The sequence below is a fragment of the Pseudochaenichthys georgianus genome, chromosome 6, assembly GCF_902827115.2.
Source record: "Pseudochaenichthys georgianus chromosome 6, fPseGeo1.2, whole genome shotgun sequence".
NCBI classification, from domain to species: Eukaryota; Metazoa; Chordata; class Actinopteri; order Perciformes; family Channichthyidae; genus Pseudochaenichthys; species Pseudochaenichthys georgianus.
The window spans coordinates 6181878-6203431 of NC_047508.1; the positions used below are offsets into that span (position 1 = coordinate 6181878).

The following is a 21554-nucleotide window of genomic DNA, read 5'->3' on the forward strand; positions in this document are numbered from 1 at the left end:
GGGGCGTGGTTTGTAATTCGCCCAGCCAATCAGACATTGGTACTTTTTTCTCCCCAGGATAGTACCACCTCTAGCAGGCACTAAACATGGGGGTAATAGTTCCCGGAACTAAGTAGTCTTTTTGGTGTGAACGCAAAATTCCAGGCACTAACGGAACTAAACGGGAAAAGTACGGGTAAAAGTTCTCCGGTGTGAAAGCGCCTAATTAATGGAACGGGTGAGATGGTTAGAATTGATACATTCTATTAAAACCCAGCCCTATCCGTTGTTGTCTTTGGTGAGTCATGTAGTGATACAGCATGGAGTGTATCAGCTGGAGAACAAGTGAGAGTGCTAGCAGAGTGGGACACTAACTGACCAGCCGCCATGTTGATTCCCACGACTCTAAAACAATAGAGCCTTATTCTGCGAAACACAACAGTGTGTTCGAGTGCGTCTGTCTGCTGGGCTGTGCTATGTGAATGTATTACATTTGAATGAAACATGCCAGCCAATCACTTAGCCACCGTTGACAATAAAAAACAACAATGCTCTATTGTGTCAGCAGCTTGTGTGTGTGTGTGTGTGTGTGTGTGTGTGTGTGTGTGTGTGTGTGTGTGAGTCTTTGTGTCCGTGCTCCTAATTTGTTTTGCTTGGCTGGTTAAATTGAAGGCGTTTGTTATTACGCTGGCAGCAGAGCGTGTGTGTGTGCGTGCGTGCGTGTGTGTGTGTGTGTGCGCGTGTGTGTGTGTGTGTGCGTGTGACTGTTTGTCAGGGGTCCCTAAGTGTCTCAGAATGAAGTGAAGCGAAGAGGAGAGGGGAATCACAGATGCTTTCCCTCCTTCCTCTTCATTCTTTCCCTTCATGTATCCCCCTGGCCTCTGTCATGTAGGTAAGGATGGAACAACTTTCTGTGTCAAATCTGATTGGTGCCAAGGCTGAGAGATGCCAGCATTGGATTGGTTGGGAAAGAGCAGCTGGAAAAGAGAGGGAGCACATTTACAGGATTTGGAGAACTATGTGTTGTTGATATCTGAGCTATCTGACATTAGTGTAGATGTAGATATTTAGATGATGTACTATAGGTTAGGTTAGGGTTATAATGTTCTGTAGCGGAGACTTTTAAAGTGTCCCAATTCTGCTTTTTGGGTTTCAATGTTTGCTGAAACGCCTCCAGTGGACTCCTATGTTTACTTCTCTAACATTATGACATCACTATGTAGCACTTGAGCTTTGATTGGCTAGCGCTTGCTTCAACACATTGTATGTGATGGGTCTGATTGTGTGGTTTCAGACAGAGGGTGAACAGAGGTGCTGCAGCACAGGCAGAATGAGAAAACAAAGAGCTTTTTGAACATTAAAGCATGGAGACATGTCACAGTAGAGACACTACATACTGATATGAACCAGAAAGTCAGGACAATAGGGCACCTTTAACTACAGATAGTTTACATTTTGAATAGATCTACTTGAACTGTCAGTATTATGACTTTACAGTCGAATCTTTGGCTTAAGATTCAGGTGCACTGATCAGAGACGTGAGACAGGGAATAGAAAGCGAGAGACACACTTTAAACTGCTTTCAGTGCGAGCTCTGCAGAGTCAGAGGTGTGAGAGAAAAAGACACACTTTAATTGTCTCCCGTGAGGTGAGTTTGGCTCAGCAGCCAGAACACAGTGCAGGCTCCCTCGGGACAGCAGAGCCCTTTGTTTCCAGGCCGAAAGGAGCAAACCACAGATAGACATCTTTTTTTTTTCTCTTTGACTTTATTTGTCTGTAGGAAATCATTATTGGGGTATATCGCTCTATTTTCTTTAGCTAGGATGTGGAGAAACTAAGTGTATTCAGGTAAGTCTTGTGCTGTACTGTACCGTGCTCTGTTGAAGTTAATGTTTTCATACACCTATATACTTCTATTCCACTATATATTACCAGGAAGCACTTTAGACTCCAGCACATTTATGTCACCGCTGCAGTTACTACTTAGCTTTAATATTAATCTCTTATTACAACACATGATAAGCTCATAAAATACATATTCTTGTTAAAGAATGTCAAAACATGTCAGATGTCTGAGTTGTGGGCTGTTGCACCAAAGTGGTCGTATTATGCTAAATGTCACAAATAAAGCAGAGATGAGGCAATGAAGCCAGATTCTGAATGAAACCACCCACACTCCCATTGCTCCCTGGGCGCTGTACCATAGCTGCCCATTGCTCCTGGGTAGGATGGGTTCAAAGCAGAGAACACACGTCACTGTGTGCTCTGCATGTGTGACCATTAAAGAAGGTTTCATCCCTCCCTATTCTTCTTAACAGCTCTGAAATATTGTACAATATCCCAATGGAAGTACAAATGTCTGCAGTTAGTGGAGTTCATAATGATACCGCAAAACTTTCTACTTTTCTCACATTCAGATATATGTATAAGACCTTTTCTTGGACTCGTTCATTTTGGTTTCTAAGCCCACGAGACAACTGCATATTCCCATAAAAGCGCTACACTTAGACGTCCTGATCGAGAGCTGGGAAGCAGTCCATTCATTCAGTCTGTGTGTAGAACTAATGTTAGCTCCAAAACCAAAGTGCACGGCTGTCAACAACATCATTAGGGGTCATTAGTCTGATATCAAGACCTTATTATACATGACTTACGGTACCAGCAATTTGTCATTCAAACCATGAGAAACACAAGAACATTTCCTTAATTAAAAATAGGAGGGACCTTGTAAAATGATTTGTTTTGTTTTAATTCTAAAATTCAAAAATGTAACTAAATATGTTTGGAAATATCCCATGTGCTGGGGCTCAGTCAAGCCTGGGGCCATGTACACGTGTCGTCCTTTCTGACTCACCTTTTCAGTTCGGTCTCTATAACGAAGGCACTGGAGACCCCGCCCAATCGTCTTTAAGAAACAAAAAAGAAATGTGTTTTTTAATGGCTCAAGTTGTACAAATCACCACTGTGCGAGTGTTCATATCAGTAAAGCCAACTGCCTCAGAGCTGAATTTACTTCAGCACAAACCCTCCTGTGACCAGCTTAGAATCAATATGAACTGACTGTTAACAAGGAATCAAACGTGTCTGTTGTTCAGGAGCAGAGCAGGTTCTGCTGCTGGCTCGAAGGACGGACCTCCGGAGGATCTCACTGGACCTGCCCGACTTCACTGACATAGTGCTACAGGTAAGCCCACACACAACCGCACATACGCACACACTCTCTTTCAGGTATTTATCATTGTTCCTCTGCTCGTGCAGGTCGATGACATTCGCCATGCCATAGCTATCGACTATGACCCAGTTGAGGGTTACGTCTATTGGACGGACGATGAGGTTCGGGCCATCCGCCGATCCAACATTGACGGCAGCAATGCCATGATGCTGGTTACCACGGAGATCAACCACCCAGATGGCATTGCTGTTGACTGGGTGGCCAGAAACCTGTACTGGACTGACACCGGCACTGACCGGATCGAGGTACATCTTTACACAACAACAGTTCCACCAGTTATATTCATCTTAAAACCAGTGTTTAAGCAACATCTAAATATCTACAATACTGCTGGTCGACCACATTATTCCTGTGTATGCATATGTCTCCATTCAGGACTAACTGGTTTAATGTGGCCTTTCAGGTAACCAGGCTGAATGGAACGTCTCGGAAAATTCTGATTTCTGAGAATCTAGATGAACCCAGAGCCATCGTCCTGGACCCCGTCAATGGGTAGGGTTAGCCTCTGTTTATGCATGGGGTATATATTCTGGGGAGAGTGGACATCAAGATAAAAAAATATATATCGAAAAACCTCTTACAAATACTTACTACTTTTAGGTCAACAAACAAAAGCTAGTGTAGACAATTGTTTGCAACATTTAGATGCCCATGTTGGGAATTAAAAGACAAACCAAAGTCTATAGCAGTGGTTCTCAAACTTTTTCAATAATGTACCCCCTTTGAAAAAAAATGCAGCCAAGTACCCCCTGATCAGCGCAAAAACTATATGTTAAGGACAAAATGCCTATATAAAGAGGTACAGTACAGCGCTGCACCATCAGTGTCTGAGTTATTAAAACAACAACAGTAACTGAGAAACACTTAAATGCTACATTTCAAATGTTTACAATCCATCACTAAATTCATGGCAAACCAATTTTAACATCATGCGATAACACCTAGACGACATTAGTTGCATTGAACTAATCTTTTTAATAAGTTGTACTTAATGTAGTGAAACATGGGCTTGTGCTTCACTGAGGGTCTTTGTCATTCTGACAGGAGGCAAACTGCAGTTATTACACTTCACGTTTTGAAATATGTGAAACTCTGTTCATATGAAACCCACACTGCTCAAACGTCCTTACTTTTCCTAAAATTGGTATATTTAAAAAAAATAATTCCATAACATAACATAAATCTCACGTACCCCCTGCAGTACTCCAACGTACCCCTATGGGTCCGCGTACCCCCATTTGAGAACCACTGGTCTATGGAGTGCTGCAGGAATGAGTTGGCATGTTCCCCCTCCGGTTTCCTCATCACAGTCGAATGTGTTTTTGGTTCGATGCCTGAAATAAGATCGATGGTTAACAAAAGCTGACGAGACTTTTTTTCGATTTTTACGACATAAAATACGTCAGTAAATTCCCCTCTGTTGTTCTGTGTGTCATAAAAACTGCTGTTTCTAACAATTGTCTAATTAAGAAACGTCATCACGCCAAACATTAGCCTCCTTTAGCTTAGAGAAGGATAGACTTTATGTACGGAGGCATGTGGCGCAGTGGACTAGTGCGTTGGTGTTGGGATCAAGGGAGCACAGGTTCAAACCCCACTGCAGTCAGCATGTCGTTGTGTCCCTGAGACACTTCACCCCAAAGTGCTCCTGTGGGGATCGCCCACAGTACTGAGTATGTGAGTCGCTTTGGATAAAAGCGTCTAACGTGTACTCAGTGGAACATGTGTAAATTGTACAAGAAGTCATTGTATTTAGTCTCATTGCCTCTGTCTCTCTCAGCTTTATGTACTGGACGGACTGGGGAGAACATCCTAAGATCGAGCGGGCCCACCTGGATGGAACGGAGCGGCTGGTTCTGCTTAACAGCTCTCTGGGCTGGCCCAATGGACTGGCTATAGATCACGCTGCAGGAAAGCTCTACTGGGGAGATGCAAAAACTGACAAGATAGAGGTATGTCTTCAAAACTTCTCTACATGGTGTCACTAGCTGAACGACAGAGAGGACATGACCCAGAAAAGATGAGGTGGAATGAGGATACATTATATGTGTTATGCAACAGCTGCACAGCCTCATGCAGCCTTGTGTCAGGTAGTTGTCGTCAGCTCCCATGTGGTCCGGTTCGTCTCCTTTGTTTGATTGTTTGTTTCATTAGATCCCCATTAGCTACTGTGCTGCTTCCCGGGGGTCCCATTCAAAACCTTAACAGAAATACATCAATTAACATCCATAACATTCACAATAAGACTCAACCACCAAGACACACAGCAGACAACACCAATTCAAGCCTTTCTGATGCGTCCTCTGACGTGTTGCACGTTCTCTGACAGAGTGTCAACTGACGGTGTATGTGTTCTAATGAGACACAAAAAAGAAGGTCATTTAGGGGCTACAATCACAAACATGTTTTTCTTCATCCAATATTAACACTTGACTCTTTTGACTGACAAAAGATCCCTTAAGTGAAAAATATCTGATCATGAATGATTGAAAGATGACCTAAAACATGTTATGTCAGACTATGTCAACATAGTGGCTGTGTGTTTGAGACGTAGCTGTCATCTTGTCATGTATTCCATTAATGTAGTGTGTGTTGGAGCTTTGAACCGACAGCACTACCCTCCAGTGGGACTGACCATGCAGTCTGTCACACACACTCTTATACCTCTGACTGTGTGGAAATGTTATTTTCTTTACATAACAGAATGAACGAAGGCATTCAGAAGTCATGCGTGTCTCGCAGGTAAATCCCAAGACTGATATCGGAGCATATTCATTTTTTAGATTGTTTTAAATATTTGTAGGTACATCTTGTCATCTTATTTGTTTGTGCCCTAAAATTGAAACTATTTGGTGTTCCGTAATTTTCAAAGCCAAATTATGAAAGATATTTTTAGCATGGTTTGAAAAATGAATGTTCATTTCGCCATTGGGGAGATTATCATATGGAACTCTCCCGTCAGGAACTAGTCCCCAATAGCACTCAGTGTTTCCCCTACCTTTGTCTTGGAGGGGTGCTGCGCCCCGCCGACGGAGCCCCGCGCCCCGCCGACGGAGCCCCGCGCCCCGCCAACGGAGCCCCGCGCCCCGCCAACGGAGCCCCGTGTTTTTTTAATAATACATATTTATAGCACCAAATTGCAACTAATCTATATCTACTGTCACTTTACACATTGAACATGTGCTCTTTTATTATATAAACTAAACACTTTGATTTGAAGTTATGAGTTTAGTGTTTTTGACCCTAAGAAACACTGATGCATTAATCAATAACATTAATCCACAGCTCCTCTCTTTGCTCCAGAGGATTAACAAAAACAAATATCCCAACAACACCCCCTCAGGGACAGACAGCACCCCCTCAGGGACAGACAGCACCCCCTCAGGGACAGAGGGCACCCCCCAAAGCAGTAAACCTACTGTAGGGGAAACACTGGCACTACATATGAAAGAGGAACGGTTGTAACTATGGGGGAGACATGAAAGAACGCTGCCCCCAGGTTTAGGTCTTTTTATTGAATATTTTCTAAAATAAAAAATATTCCACCTAAAAAATATTTGTAGGTTAGGAGTATCAAAAAAATGCTACTTGGTCAGCTGGACACCCAGTCGCTTTATATAGCTACTAGTATCTAAGCACTATCTCCTTTTCCCCCCAACAATGTATTAGTGTGCTCGGTTGAGAAGGCAGTAAGAGTGTGGAGTGCAGCCCAGTCGGAGAGGTAGAGGACTGGGGGGGGGGGTGTTCTCGCTGCCCTTCCCCCTCTCCCCAAGGCTCCCAGAGCTCTTTAAAGCAGGTGTTCTCCATTCTCTCTATGAATATCACACACTGTCTATGTTTCAGACATTACAATAACTAGAGAGACCTCTCGGCTCTCTCTTTATTTGACTTTAACCAGCTTCTCACTACTCCGTTTAGTTGTTCAAAGTACTTCACACTCCTGTCTCAGATGCTGTGTGGTTATCGTGTCTCTGTGATGTGGTGGCTGGTTCTACGGAATTGGACACGTTTACTGGTGGTATTTTCATAGCTGCAGAGAGACGGAGAGAGAACACGAGAACAAAATAGTGAATGCCGGAGCTTTCTGGCTGAATGCTTACCAATTGGAAAGGGGTGGGTGCTCCCTCTGCCCCCCCCCTCTCTTTTTCTCTCTCTCTCTGTCAGGGTGAAAGGACCCACCTCAAAGGGTTTTTTACACGTTTCATCCTTGTTTTTATGCCGGTGAAAAGAAATTAGTGCTGGGTGTGAAGAAATGTCTGCTGTATGTGTGCCTGCGTCTCTCTCGTGTCCGTGTGGAGTGGGATTCGGTTCACAGTTTCTTGTTCCACGAGGCTGAATGTACACCTCGAAGACTAAACTATGGATTTACTGGAGATGAGCAACTTCTCTTGTCTTATTTTTGCTTTAGTTGTCCATTATCCATTTCAGTATTAGTGGTATTAGAGTGTTACAATACCACCGAACCAATTGCTCAATATGTTGTACCACAAGGATAGTGACCTTCTTACTGGCTAGATTACAAATGTATGACAAAGCTCAGCAACACTCAGGTGTGTTTGCATTTATATTCTCTATTTTGACTTTTGTCTCACTTGAGTATGTTCCATCTCTAAAGTGCGTCCATCTTTCCCAGAAGTGAGTTAAAGAGCTTCATCACAGGAGATAATAACAGCTAAAAGAATACAATGTCGCACCGAAGTGTGTGTGCGACCACATATACCACACGACAACAAATCATCGATTCATTGGTTTGAATATAGTATTCACAAATACATATTCAATATGATTTTATTATTGATGGCAATATAATAGAACAAGACATAATAAAATCAATAATAAAATAATAAAGAAAGAAAGGAAACATGACTGTAAAAAGCGTGTGTATGTGTGTGTGTCCTTATGTTAGAAGGAGATATTGATTTATATATACTGGATTTATCTCTACGCAATACGTGTTAAAGGTCACTATCTTTGGAACTAAAGCAAAAAATAAGATCATAGAAATCTGTAACTTTATTGATATTAGTTTCTAATTATGAGACACTACTCACAACTTGTCTTTGTCTTAAGTTACATTCAGTTGATACCTTCTGATGAATTGATATATCTTAGAGCATCATATAACATATGGTATTAGTGGCGTGTGTGTGTGTGTGTGTGTGTGTGTGTGTGTGTGTGTGTGTGTGTGTGTGTGTGTGTGTGTGTGTGTGTGTGTGTGTGTGTGTGTGTGTGTGTGTGTGTGTGTGTGTGTGTGTGTGTGTGTGTGTGTGTGTGTGTGTGTGTGTGTGTGTGTGTGTGTGTGTGTGTGCGCGCGAAGGGAGCCAGCTGAAAACTAGACAGCGCCCAGCATTTTACCTTTTGAGAGAAAGAAGAGAGGGAATGATAAATGACCGAGGCAGAGCGAAGACTTTCTCCAGAACCCTGGCGGAATGCTCTCTCCCTCGGTCTCTCCCTCTGTCTCTCCCTCTGTCTCTCTCTCCATCGTGTTTTCAAGTCTCTTTTAAAGAAATCTGACTCCCCCCTCTGCAAACTCCCACCACTCCCCCTCCACTGTGGAAAAAAAACAAACCTCTGAAGTTACCGCACCCCCTGCCCCCCACCCCTCCTTCAAATAGAAGTGCGTGTGTGTGTGTGTGTGTGTGTGTGTGTGTGTGTGTGTGTGTGTGGGTGCGTGAATGTGTTGGCGGCTTTGACTGATGTGTTGCTTTCTCTGTACTCACACAAAACGGCTGCTTTGTTGTGATTATGCAGATTGACCGTGTTGTGCCGTTCAATCACACTGCTCAGCCATATTGTGTGTGTGTGTGTGTGTGTGTGTGTGTGTGTGTGTGTGTGTGTGTGTGTGTGTGTGTGTGTGTGTGTGTGTGTGTGTGTGTGTGTGTGTGTGTGTGTGTGTGTGTGTGTGTGTGTGTGTGTGTGTGTGTGTGTGTGTGTGTGTGTGTGTGTGTGTGTGTCTGAGGTGGAGAGAAGGAGGTGTGTGTCTGAGGTGGAGGGAAGGAGGTGTGTGTCTGAGGTGGAGGGAAGGAGGTGTGTGTGTGTGTGTGTGTGTGTGTGTGTGTGTGGTGGAGAGAAGGAGGTGTGTGTATGAGGTGGAGGGAAGGAGGTGTGTGTGTGTGGTGGAGAGAAGGAGGTGTGTGTATGAGGGAGTTTCCCCTGCTTAAGGCCCTGCACCTTGTTTCAATAGCAACTCTTCTTGCCTGTGTCTTGTTTCTGTAGCCGTCCAGCTTAACAACAACAACAACAATTGCGACGTGTGTTTCTGTCCGTGGTGGAATGTTATTAGATACAAGTACTGAGTTTAAGTATCATTTTGATGCATTTGATTATTTAAAAAATGTTGCACAATTTGAAAATACACAAAAACAACAGATGCAAAATGATATACAGTGCAGGAAGAGGCAGAAAACATCCACCTGAATAATGTTAACATTCCCAATGTTAGAGAACACGATCATTATTCTAACAAAAATAAACTCAAGTGTAAAACAACAACAGTTAAGATAAGATATGATTTTGACGGTGTTTGTCATCTGGGAAAAGCCATCCCATATTTAGTTTTTTCTAAATCTGACATAAAATGTAAATGAAACAAAGCATAACCCAACCCACTGCAAACATAGGAAAGAGCCTGATAAATAAACATACTCTTATACAGAATAATTACTAGCAGCTTATAGCTACATTAGCGGTTAAAACCGTCAGTTTCTTACTGACTCCGAGCTGTTAACTGACAGGTGCCTGAAAGCAGAGATGAGTCAGGAACAGCATCCATAGGTTTCACTGGAACTTATGGATTGGTTCGATAAAACGTGAAGCTTCAAAACTGGGTCCACGAAGTTGCAGTGGAAAATGTTGGAAAATAACTCAAAACCACAAGTGAAAAGTACGACGCAGCGAGGGCTGGAATGGAGGCTACTAGGCAACAATATGAAACCATGCAGCGAGAGAACAAGGAGCACATCAAAACCTCAGAGAGGGAAATATCTGCCAGAGCAGCCGAGGGCCTCAGAGATGGAGCTTCGAGGTGAGGTGGACACGCTCCAAGTTCTTCTACAGGTGAATAATTCAACAAATTAGAATCCTGTTAACATTACAAAGAATTCTCAAGAAATGTATGTTCACTTACTTCCTGTATTAGTCTGTGCTGCCATGTAGGACATGTTGTGTGTGGAATAACATTCTGAATGAATCTACAAATGCATCACATTGACGTTGATACATTGAACTTGACTTTTTTCTGTCAGTGTTCCTCGTACAACAGCAGTGCAGATCAGTGGTTTGGATCAGGTCTTTCTCTCCCCCTTTGAAGCTGCCTGGCAAATGGGGCCGAGCTGAATGGATCAATTAGATAAAAGATCGAAATGAAGTTTTGTGTGGACGTTGGCCTCTGTGCTGCCCTGATGCTTTATTCTCTGTGAGGGCCGTGAAAGACGATTTGTGGCAGCTTTGTGAGATGGTGGCGCTTCTCTTTAAAGCACTGGCAGTGGTTATAATGGAGCAGGCAAACACACACATCAGCTCCAACTCTCTGACAGGCAGCAAGAAAACTAAGTTGGCTGTTCACTGCTTTGAGCAACGCCGTGGAGATGCTTGAAGAATATATGAATTACAACTCCTGCTGCTAGAAGTCAAATTGAGCTTTGCTCTAGTCCAGTGCTTCTCAAAGTGTGGTCTGCGGACCACTGGTGGCCCGTGAGCGCCCACTAGTGGTCCGTGAGTATATTGGAAAACATTTCACATTTTAAATAAATACATTTAAGTTTTCCGCACTCTCGCGGAAATATCTCCGCAATGGAGCGAGCTTAAGTTTCACTCTCGATTGCATGATATAGCCCAGCGCAACACCTTCATCACACATGTTGCCACTTGTCTGTATCATTTTCAGGCGATTTGTAATCTGTTCTAGAAAAACAATGAGTTTTTGGATATTTGTGGAGTTACTGTAGGTGGCCCGCGAGTGTTTTTTTATTGGTTAAGTGTCCTTGGTATGAAAAAGTTTGAGAAACACTGCTCTAGTCCACTCTATTGGTATTTTCAAGGATCGTTGACGTTATATGTGGGCATTATTTAAGGATACATTTGCGTTAGGAAAGGGAAATTAGGCAACAAGGTTGTCATTATTGAAAAAATCACATCATTTGGATGCTTTGGGAAAGCAGAGGGGATCTTGATCTCTGTGGAACACTCCATAACCCGCTTATTATACGGCCACATACTACATTAAACCAACGACTTGACTCACAGTATTGATATAAAACGATTTTATTGACTTAAAAGTGGTCGTATTGCATCCGCTAAAAGGAAAAGAGTCTGTTCCACGGCATGCCAACGTGACTTAAAATGAATGCAGCACTGATAAAGGTTTTCTGTAACTGTCCAAGTCTGTTAAAGTGTTCTATGAAGCAGTCTTTAAACACTTCCTGAGCCAATACAGTGTTCCCTTCAGTGTTTTCTTCCCGCCTGTCGTCTTCTCTTGATTTCTCTGACGTCCGGCTCTCTGTCCTTAAAGCCCCTGTCACACTGTCCAGAAATTGACACCCGATGGACACACGAATATGGAATTGTAAATTTTGCACGAAGATGGCCCCGAACCACACACGAAGGCAACATTTACATTACGTTTAAGACATACAACTGCAACAAAAGTACCAAAAACAATTATGTTACAGTACTATGATACTGTACTGATATCTTCAGACTTTGTTCTTTACTTTCTCCGTCTTTATATGTAGAAGATATTACGTTTTCTCCGTCATGTTGTTGTTTCCATAGCAACAACAACTTCCTGTCAACTCTCCTTCAAAATAATATATTATATCCATTTCAGTTTCACAGAACACAAATTGGGTTATTTACATAATATGTTTACATGATTTTGTTGTACAATAAAACAACCCGATGGACACACGATAAAGGAAATGTTCAAATTCGGCTCTGATTGTAGCAACATCGGGCCATTCGTGAGGGCATCTTAAGCCATCGCAGCAACTTCGTGAGCGGTGGGAAAATCTTTGGCATGCCAACAAATTGCAGAAGGACCTTGAGAAGGTTCATTTTCGTGTTGAATTTGTGTGTCAATTTTGCCCTTCGTAACGGTACGTCCACACAGCAGCTTTTCAAAAATCTTGGAGCTGGGCGTGTCTGACAGCTTGGGGATTGTTTGCGAGCAATGCGACCAACAACCAATCACATGAATTTCCCGCCCCCGACATACAAAGCAAAAAACCCCGGGGATTTTATGCGAGCAATATATATATAAACTCCCCAAACAAAACCTACCCCCCTGTCTCTGCCACCTCGCTCCATGCCGGGTTCCTCCGGTTTGTATCCCGTTAATAGTTCTGGTCTTAAAGAACCGGGTGATTTGCTACCGTAACTTCTCGTTTGGAATATGAGGAAATGAACTGCGGTCTGGTTCTCTCTGCTTACACGCGGTTTGATTGGCTAGCGCTTCTACCGTCAGATTTGCATAAACGTGTATGATTGGCTGGCGCTTCCAGCTCAGCTTCAAAAGTTGAACATTGCTCAACTTTGGAATCCTGGACATCCTGGAAATCTTCGCTTCGCTCCCCCACAATGCAGTTCGGCGAAAAGCGAGGCAAAGTGACGTCATCCCCATTCAAAGTCAATGGGCAGAGAAGCGTTGGAAGCGGTGGAAGTTTCTTCTGAAGCTGCTGTGTGGACGTACCGTAAGGCCATCGTGAGGGCATCTTGTTATCATCTGTGCCATCGGGCATTCGCCCCGATCAGAGTGAAGGCGAATGCCCGATGGCACCGATGATAACAAGAAGATGACACGATTCGACAAGATGCCCTCACGAGTGCCTTACGAAGTTGCCGCTCATGAAGTTGCTGTCGGAGCCTGAGAAACTCCACCAGCGGTCATACGATGGCTTAAGATGCCCTCACGAACGGCCCGATGTTGCTACGATCACAGCCGAATTTGAACATTTCCTTTATCGTGTGTCCATCGGGTCTCAATGTCGGGACAGTGTGACAGGGGCTTAACCCCTTTCCTTTCCTTGCACTGTTTTTCTTTTTCATTCTGGGGACAGTTCAACCTTAAACTCATTCAAAAGGTACTGCATGGTGTTTTCTGATGGATGAAAACTAATGTTTGTTGTCCACAGCTGACGTCTGACAGCTGATTGATGCAGCTTTGACACGTTCTCATAAGTCCTGCCTGAGTTCTGTGTGTTTCTATCTCTCAGGTTAGAGACATAACAGAAACACCTGTTGTTGCTCAGAGTTTCCAGAGTGTGCTCTTTGCTCTCCTCCCTGTTCCTTCTGTCCTGTTCCTCTGTCTGTCTGTCTGCTCTTTGCTCTCCTCCCTGTTCCTTCTGTCCTGTTCCTCTGTCTGTCTGTCTGCTCTTTGCTCTCCTCCCTGTTCCTTCTATCCTGTTCCTCTGTCTGTCTGTCTGCTCTTTGCTCTCCTCCCCGTCTACCACCACACAGCGACAGCAGCTGCGTGTCTTATTTCCTCTGGGAGATCAGCCTCTGGCTCGTGTGTGTGTGTGTGTGTGTGTGTGTGTGTGTGTGTGTGTGTGTGTGTGTGTGTGTGTGTGTGTGTGTGTGTGTGTGTGTGTGTGTGTGTGTGTGTGTGTGTGTGTGTGTGTGTGTGTGTGTGTGTGTGTGTGTGTGTGTGTGTGTGTGTGTGTGTGTGTGTGTGTGTGTGTGTGTGTGTGTGTGTGTGTGTGTGTGTGTGTGTGTGTGTGTGTGTGTGTGTGTGTGTGTGTGTGTCTCCTGGTAATATGGTAATATTGCGGTCTGATGTAAGCACTGTTGTCGTGAGCAAGCGATAGCAGCTACTAGCCTGCAGCTCTGTGTGTTTATGTCTGCTGTGTCCCGTGTGGATGACAGAGGTCAACTTAACTTTCGATACAACTGCAGCTACTTAAATCCTTAAAATGACCTTTTCTGACAACAAATTCCAACCAATAACAACCCAAAAACATTTGAACAAAAACTCAAGTCCCTTATTTACAAAGCAACAGACAGTAATAATAAAACCAGAGTTATACCAGGGTCATAAAATAATAAGGAAAACCATTTGAAAGTGTAATCTCCATGCTACTACAAATCAGAGCTGTGAAGACTCGTGGAGGCAAGAGAGGCCACAGGTATTTAACAATAGTTCCTAGTGTTCATGCAACACACTTTTAACTTACATTTTGTGTCACTGAAAAAATATTAAATCTTTAAAACTCTGTGTACATTTCCACCTTGATTTGAAATGTAAATGTGGTATTTATATAGGTAAGCTTGCGTACTGCAGAGTTACAACAGAGCAGCAGTGGAGTAGAGCTAAGCAATATAGTACATTTGATCAATAGTAAACCATAGATCAGAGGTTACAATCCTTTTGAGTAGGGTCTCCAAACTAGCGCACATGAGCCACACCTCTCGAGATATGAACTAGAAAGTAGCTGTACACTTTATGTATATAATGTTATTGTAGTTGGGTTTTCTTCCTGAATGATTGTATTTGATGGTTATATGCTGCTGTCTAACTTAGAGGTGTCCGCAGGGTACAACTGATCCAATACTGATAGCCTTATCTGTGCTTGTTACTTTCACCATTGTCTTTAAACATGAAATTCTTCCAGACAGTCGAATCTGCTTCCTTATCTTTTTGAAGATATTGTGATTACTTAAGATGGCTACATTTAGCATCTCATTGAGAAACCTTTTGGCGTTAAAGGGGCCCTATTATAGTGATGTTCAGGTCCATATTTATATTTAGTGTCTCTACGGTGACATGTCTCCACGCTTTAATGTTTCTCATACTGTGCTGCAGCACCTCTTTTCACCCTCTGTCTGAAACCAGAGCCCAGTCTGCTCTGATTGGTTAGCTGGCAGACTCTGTTGTGATTGGTCAACCGCTTAGAGATGTCCCGCCCCTAAGCCTATCACGTTCAATGTGTTGGTTCGCTAGCCAATTGAAGCAATTGCGTTACAGAGTGATATCACTATGTTACGCAAGTAAACAAAGGAGTCCAGTGGACTTGGCCTTTGCAGACCATTTACATGCACACACACCTATAGAACACACTACAGGAAGGGGAAGCACATGAGGGACCAGCAAAGACTTCCTGTTGATTCCACTGACCTCAGGTCTGCTTGTTGACTTCATGTGTCATGCTTATAGTCTGACTGATTGTGAAATTGTAAATATGCCACAAACAGTATAACACAGATCGATACTGATTACAAGTAGTGTGTGTGTGTGTGTGTGTGTGTGTGTGTGTGTGTGTGTGTGTGTGTGTGTGTGTGTGTGTGTGTGTGTGTGTGTGTGTGTGTGTGTGTGTGTGTGTGTGTGTGTGTGTGTGTGTGTGTGTGTGTGTGTGTGTGTGTGTGTGTGTGTGTGTGTGTGTGTGTGTGTGTGTGTGTGTGTGTGTGTGTGTGTGTGTGTGTGTGTGTGTGTGTGTGTGTGTGTGTGTGTGTGTGTGTGTGTGTGTGTGTGTGTGTGTGTGTGTGTGTGTGTCACAGACGTTGAACACTGAGTTATGGGCCATCAGGTTTTCTTTGGACACAGAAGACGATAGAACTGGATCAGGATCAATACACAGTGAAATAATAATAAAAGTGACTGTACATGTACATCATGTCATTTAAAAACTCAATAAAGATGATTGATCATCTTGAAACCAGGAACAGGAAAGGTTCTGTTTAAAAGTAGCACTAGCATCACCAACTATATCGGATTATATGTTGGACAGGAGATTAGTTTGAATAAAATCATCGTAGAAATCAGACGTGCTCGCTTTTTAAGATGACTTGTAGATACAAGGTGCATTTCACAGGGACTCCGTGGTGGCTGCTGTTATCATCAAGCCGTCTTCTTCTTGGATGGCTGGCGTGTATCATCTGTCACACATTGGCTGCTCTCAGGTTGCACATTTCTGAGACATTCCTCCATTATGAAACACCCACACACATAAGTAAACACTCCCAGGGTGTCTTCACGTCCTCTGTTTGCTAATGTAGGAAACAGATAGCAGCGCTGTTTGTTTATGGGTGTGTGTCATGATGTGTGTGTGTTTTTCATCCACAGACCAGCATCCTTTAAGATAAGGGTTAGCGAATAGATATGTTACCATTTGAGAAGTTGAATGTTTTTGATTCCTTAAGGAACATTTAACAACAAAAAATGCATTTTTATTATTTATCATCAAAATGTTAATGAACATCTGTTTGATCAGAATCAGTTTGTACATACCAGGAATTTGCTTTGGTTTAAAATGGTCCATCCATCCATCTTCTCCCGCTTATCCGTGGTCGGGTCTCGGGGTAGCAGTTCCAGCAGAGAGCCCCAAACTTTCTTTTCCCTGGCGACATCAACCAGCTCTGACTGGGGGATCCCAAGGCGCTCCCAGGCCAGCGAAGAGATATAGTCCCTCCACCTGGTCCTAGGTCTACCCCTTGGTCTCTTCCCAGCTGGACGTGCCTGGAACACCTCCCTAGGGAGGCGCCCAGGTGGCATCCTAACTAGGTGCCTCGAACCACCTCAACTGGCTTCTTTCGACGCGAAGGAGGGGCGGCTCAACTCCGAGTCCCTCCCTGATGACCGCACTTCTCACCTTATCTCTAAGGGAGACACCAGCCACCCGGCGGAGGAAACCCATCTCGGCCGCTTGTATCCGCGATCTCGTTCTTTCGGTCAGGACCCATCCTTCATGACCATAGGTGAGGGTAGGAACGAAAATGGCCCGGTAGACAGAGAGCTTTGCCTTCTGGCTCAGCTCCCTTTTCGTCACAACGGTGCGGTAAAGCGACTGCAGTACCGCTCCCGCTGCTCCGATTCTCCGGCCCATCTCACGCTCCATTGTTCCCTCACTCGAGAACAAGACCCCGAGATACTTGAACTCCTTCACTTGGGGTAAGGACTCATTCCCTACTTGGAGTGGACAGTCCATCGGTTTCCTGCTGAGAACCATGGCCTCAGATTTGGAGGTGCTGATCCTCATCCCAGCCGCTTCACACTCGGTTGCGAACCGATCCAGTGAGTGCTGAAGGTCGCAGACCGATGAAGCCATCAGAACCATCATCTGCAAAAAGCAGTGGTGCAATCCTTAGTCCACCGAACTGCAGACCCCCCCCCCCCCCACGACTACGCCTCGAAATCCGATCCATGTATATTACAAACAGGATTGGTGACAAAGCGCAGCCCTGGCGGAGGCCGACCCTCACCGGAAATGGGTCCGACTTACTGCCGAGGACCCGGACACAGCTCTCGCTTTGGGAGTACAGAGATTGGATGGCCCTGAGTAGAGACCCCCTCACCCCATACTCCCGCAGCACCTCCCACAGTAACTCCCTGGGAACTCGGTCATACGCCTTCTCCAAGTCTACAAAACACATGTAGACCGGATAAGCGTACTCCCAGGCCCCCTCCAGGATCCTTGCGAGAGTAAAAAGCTGATCCGTCATTCCACGACCAGGACGGAATCCGCATTGTTCCTCCTCAATCTGAGGTTCGACAATCGGCCTGATGTATGCCCTGGTGCATACCTAAACATGATAAAAGAAGTTCAGTTCTACAAAAAAAGAGCGAATATAGAATCATTTAAAAAGCTGTTTCAGAAACTAGTTATGAAATAAAAAACAGGATAAATATTTAAAAGAAATATACATATACAAAAAAGTAAGCACAATAAGAAAATGACATCCCTCCGATTCTATTTTTTTTTTTTTTAAAGTGCGACAGTGTAAATAATTTCTCACAAGACAAAACAGTGAATAATGAATAACAACAACATAAGACAAATCATTGCAATGTAGTTTTATAAATGGTTACCTCATTAGACAGTTAAATGTATTAAACTATAACAAAAATCTTAAGCAGAATGTCTTTCTACCTCAAATACATAGTCTCCTGCCCCTGCTGGGCTGCCACGGTGCTGCAACTGAGGCTACACTTCAAGGTTGAGAAGGGAGGGGTACATGTTGTCAGATTGAGGACAAAATTCACCAGGAGAGTTTTCTTGACTAATAGAATGCATTCTGGGGGATGGAGCTTAGACTTTCCCACATTTTAATTAAAATTAGAGCAAAGTTCTCTTGAATACAAAAAATGTTGAATGTTATTTCAATTGCGAAATGTCTGGGAATAAAACATTCAGACTCAGAGGGAATACAATATTTGTTTTAACACAATCTGTACCAATCAAGTATTTATTTGTTATCATATATGTAGAATACTGTGTTCAAATATTTGGATATATTTAGCTTTTACCAAATATTTTGCCCTCTGGGATTTGGATATTGCACTAGTCCATATTGTGACTTGGATACAATTTGGATTCATGATGTAGCCCTATTAACAGAGCAGGGCAACATGAAAACAGTATTTTGTTGGAGCTCTTCATCGGTGCACTAACAGCCTCCCAAAACTTGAAATGATGCCGTTTATTACTCCTCAATGAAAGTAACAGTTAATGGAACAGCTTGGAGTTCTCCATCACACAATAAGCAGTCAGAGACCTGAACCCTGGGTGTGTGGGGCTTTGGGCTGTGGGTGAAACACTGTGCAAGCGTCCTGTTTTGGGCAGGATTCCATTCAGCCTGTGTGTTTCATCATGTCCATCAGAGCGGAGCGTATGTGAACTGTCCTGCGCCGCGCTGACTTCTCCCTGCGTGTCCGATCAGACCTTTGTTACTTTTCTATTTGCTCTCTTTCTGCCTTTTTGTCCTCTGTCCCCCAGTGTCCATCAACAAATGAGATGTTCTCACACCCAAAATGAAAAAGGAAAGTCCCAGAGCATAACTCTTCCTGAAAAAGAGCAGGCAGGAGAGGAGGAGAGGGAACAGAGAGGGAGTCCCGGCCATCTTTTCACTGGGATGGCCGTGTCTAATTGTGTCACAGTGATAAATGAATAGGTTTTTTGTCGAGGGGTCAGGAACCTCCCTTGGATCAGAGGCCCATCAAAGTGAATGGTCTATTTTTTCTGTTTGCTCACCCCCACCCCCTGAATGGATATTCAAATGAGTATTCACTAAACAGATAGCTGGATACACTGCCCCTCTTCACAGAAACAACACTCGTTCTAATGCCGCATTTTTTATTCTAGGCATTATCTACGGGTTCATAGCAACCAAAGGGAGCTATGAAAGGAACACATAAATCAAAATGTGTGGTTTGTTTGAGTAAATGCTTTATGAAGTCAGTGTAAATCATTGTCCAGCTCTTATAAACTAATCCTTCTTTACAGTCATGACTTTTGTTTTCTGTGGAAGAACATGGGCGTGTCTGAAGGCTAAAATGCTCTCTGTAGTAGTCTCATGCTATGCTAAGAAACAGCCGTACAATAAAACAATACAAATGTGAATGAAGATCAAAACAGAAAACATTCAGTCAATAAAAGTATATTGTAGGTAGTAAACAGAATGGAAGAGTGTAAAAGAAGGACTAGCCACGGGATTGCTATCATTACCAGAGTCAGTCTTTTATTTATCCTGAGGAAATAAGGTTTGGTGACAGTTGCACCATTTTAGAGTTAAACAACTCCATTCTTGTTCAGTGTTTTACGTATCGTAGATTCGTCAACAGAGATGTTAGCATGTGCCAGAGATCTCTTTAAGTCTCTAGCTCACTCTCTAGGATCCTTCTTCACCTCATTGAGCATTCTGCGCTGTGCTCTTGCAGTCATCTTTACAGGACGGCCACTCCTAGGGAGAGCAGCAACAGTGCTGACCTTTCTCCATGTATAGACAATGTGTCTTACCGTGGACTGATGACCATCAAGGCTTTAGAGATACTTCTGGAACCCTTTCCAGCTTTATGCAAGTCGACAGTTCTTAATCGTAGGTCTTCTGAGAGCTCTTCTGAGCGAGGCATGGTTCACATCTGGCAATGCTTCTTAAGAATAGCAAATAAAAACTGGTGTGTATTTGTTATAGGGCAGGGCAGCTTTAACCAACACCTCCAATCTCTCTCATTGGTTGGACTCCAGGTCGGCTGACTGCTGACTCCAAGTAGCTCTTGAAGAAGTCTTTAGCCTCGGGGTTCACATACTTGTTCCACCCTGCAGTGTGAATGTTTACACGGTGTGTTCAATAAAAACATGAAAACATATCATTGTTTGTGTGGTATTAGTTTGAGCAGACTGTGTGTGTCTGTTGTTGTGACTTAGATGAAGATCAGAACACATTTTACGACCAACTTATTCAGAAATCCAGGTCATTCCAAAGGGTTCACATACTTTTTCTTGCAACTGTATATATATATATATATATATATATATATATATAATATCTGCATTATTTGATCCCACTTTATGCTTTGCTCTTGCTGCTTGTTTTACACTGATGTTATATCTGATTTCTTACTGATGTAAAGCACTTTGACCTGCAATCCCCTGTATGAAAGGTGCGATACAAATAAAGTTATTATTATTCAGATGGATGTTTCTCTGTTCATTCTCCCATTATCCTCCTCAATCTGCCTACAAGTATTTTAATGTTGTAGCTGTTACTATAACCAATACTAATGCTAGGGCTGCAACTGACAGTTATGTCGGCACGTTGTTATTGTTTCTTATCGCTGTGTGATTAAAAGAACACAAATAGCAGGATAGGCAATGCAACACTTTATTTCGCACCTTCATACACACACAACACACCATTAGAATGAGCTTTTATCAACGCCTACATGATGATAACCTGTCAACATGACATTAATACAGAGCGGGCAGAACCCAAATCTAGCTCCAGTGCCGCACGGAGCATGTCTTCGATGGACGAGAGGGAAAATGGAACGCACACGCTATTTGTTGTTTGTTTATATCACGGTCTGTTCTTCTTCTCTGTCTTCCGGCTGTTGCCTCTTTTGAATGACGAATACACACTACCGCCGCCTGCTGGTAAGGAGAGCTATTGCCACTCACGCACTGAAGTCTTTGCGGTGTGTTCCCGTGCGACACATGACCAAGACGCAGGAGAACACAGCGACGCAACAGCCGGCGTCGGCGAGTCCTCTGGTGACTGCTTGGTGTGTCAGGGCCTTAAGAGTCACTCTTTCTTTCCTTGTGCTTTCACTTAAAAAAAGCCTGTTATCATCCAAATTCTGGCATCATTTCCCTGCTATACACCGCACCGCACTAAGCATACCGTATTCATATATCTATTTGTAGTGTCTCAAAACGTCCAGCAGAATTCCTCCCATTTCTAAATCTCTGGAATGGCACGCTGAAGAATTTCAGTCAACGTGTGGCAGACGCGCGCACACACACACACACACACACACACACACACACACACCCTCACAGGGGCTGCAGATGACTGTAGTGTGTAATAAAAGCGTGTGTCTATTTCAGTCGACGCCAGTCCAGTAATAGCACAGGCG

General features: G+C 43.5%; 1 protein-coding gene across 1 annotated transcript in view; it reads left to right on the top strand.

The window, feature by feature from the left end:
- lrp5 (low density lipoprotein receptor-related protein 5) overlaps window positions 1-21554 on the top strand; it is a 98535-nt gene that overhangs the window by 35374 nt on the left and 41607 nt on the right. The window contains 4 exon segments of the mRNA XM_034084695.2: window positions 3075-3163; window positions 3238-3456; window positions 3615-3703; window positions 4992-5163. Coding sequence (XP_033940586.1) covers window positions 3075-3163; window positions 3238-3456; window positions 3615-3703; window positions 4992-5163 — 569 coding nt within the window.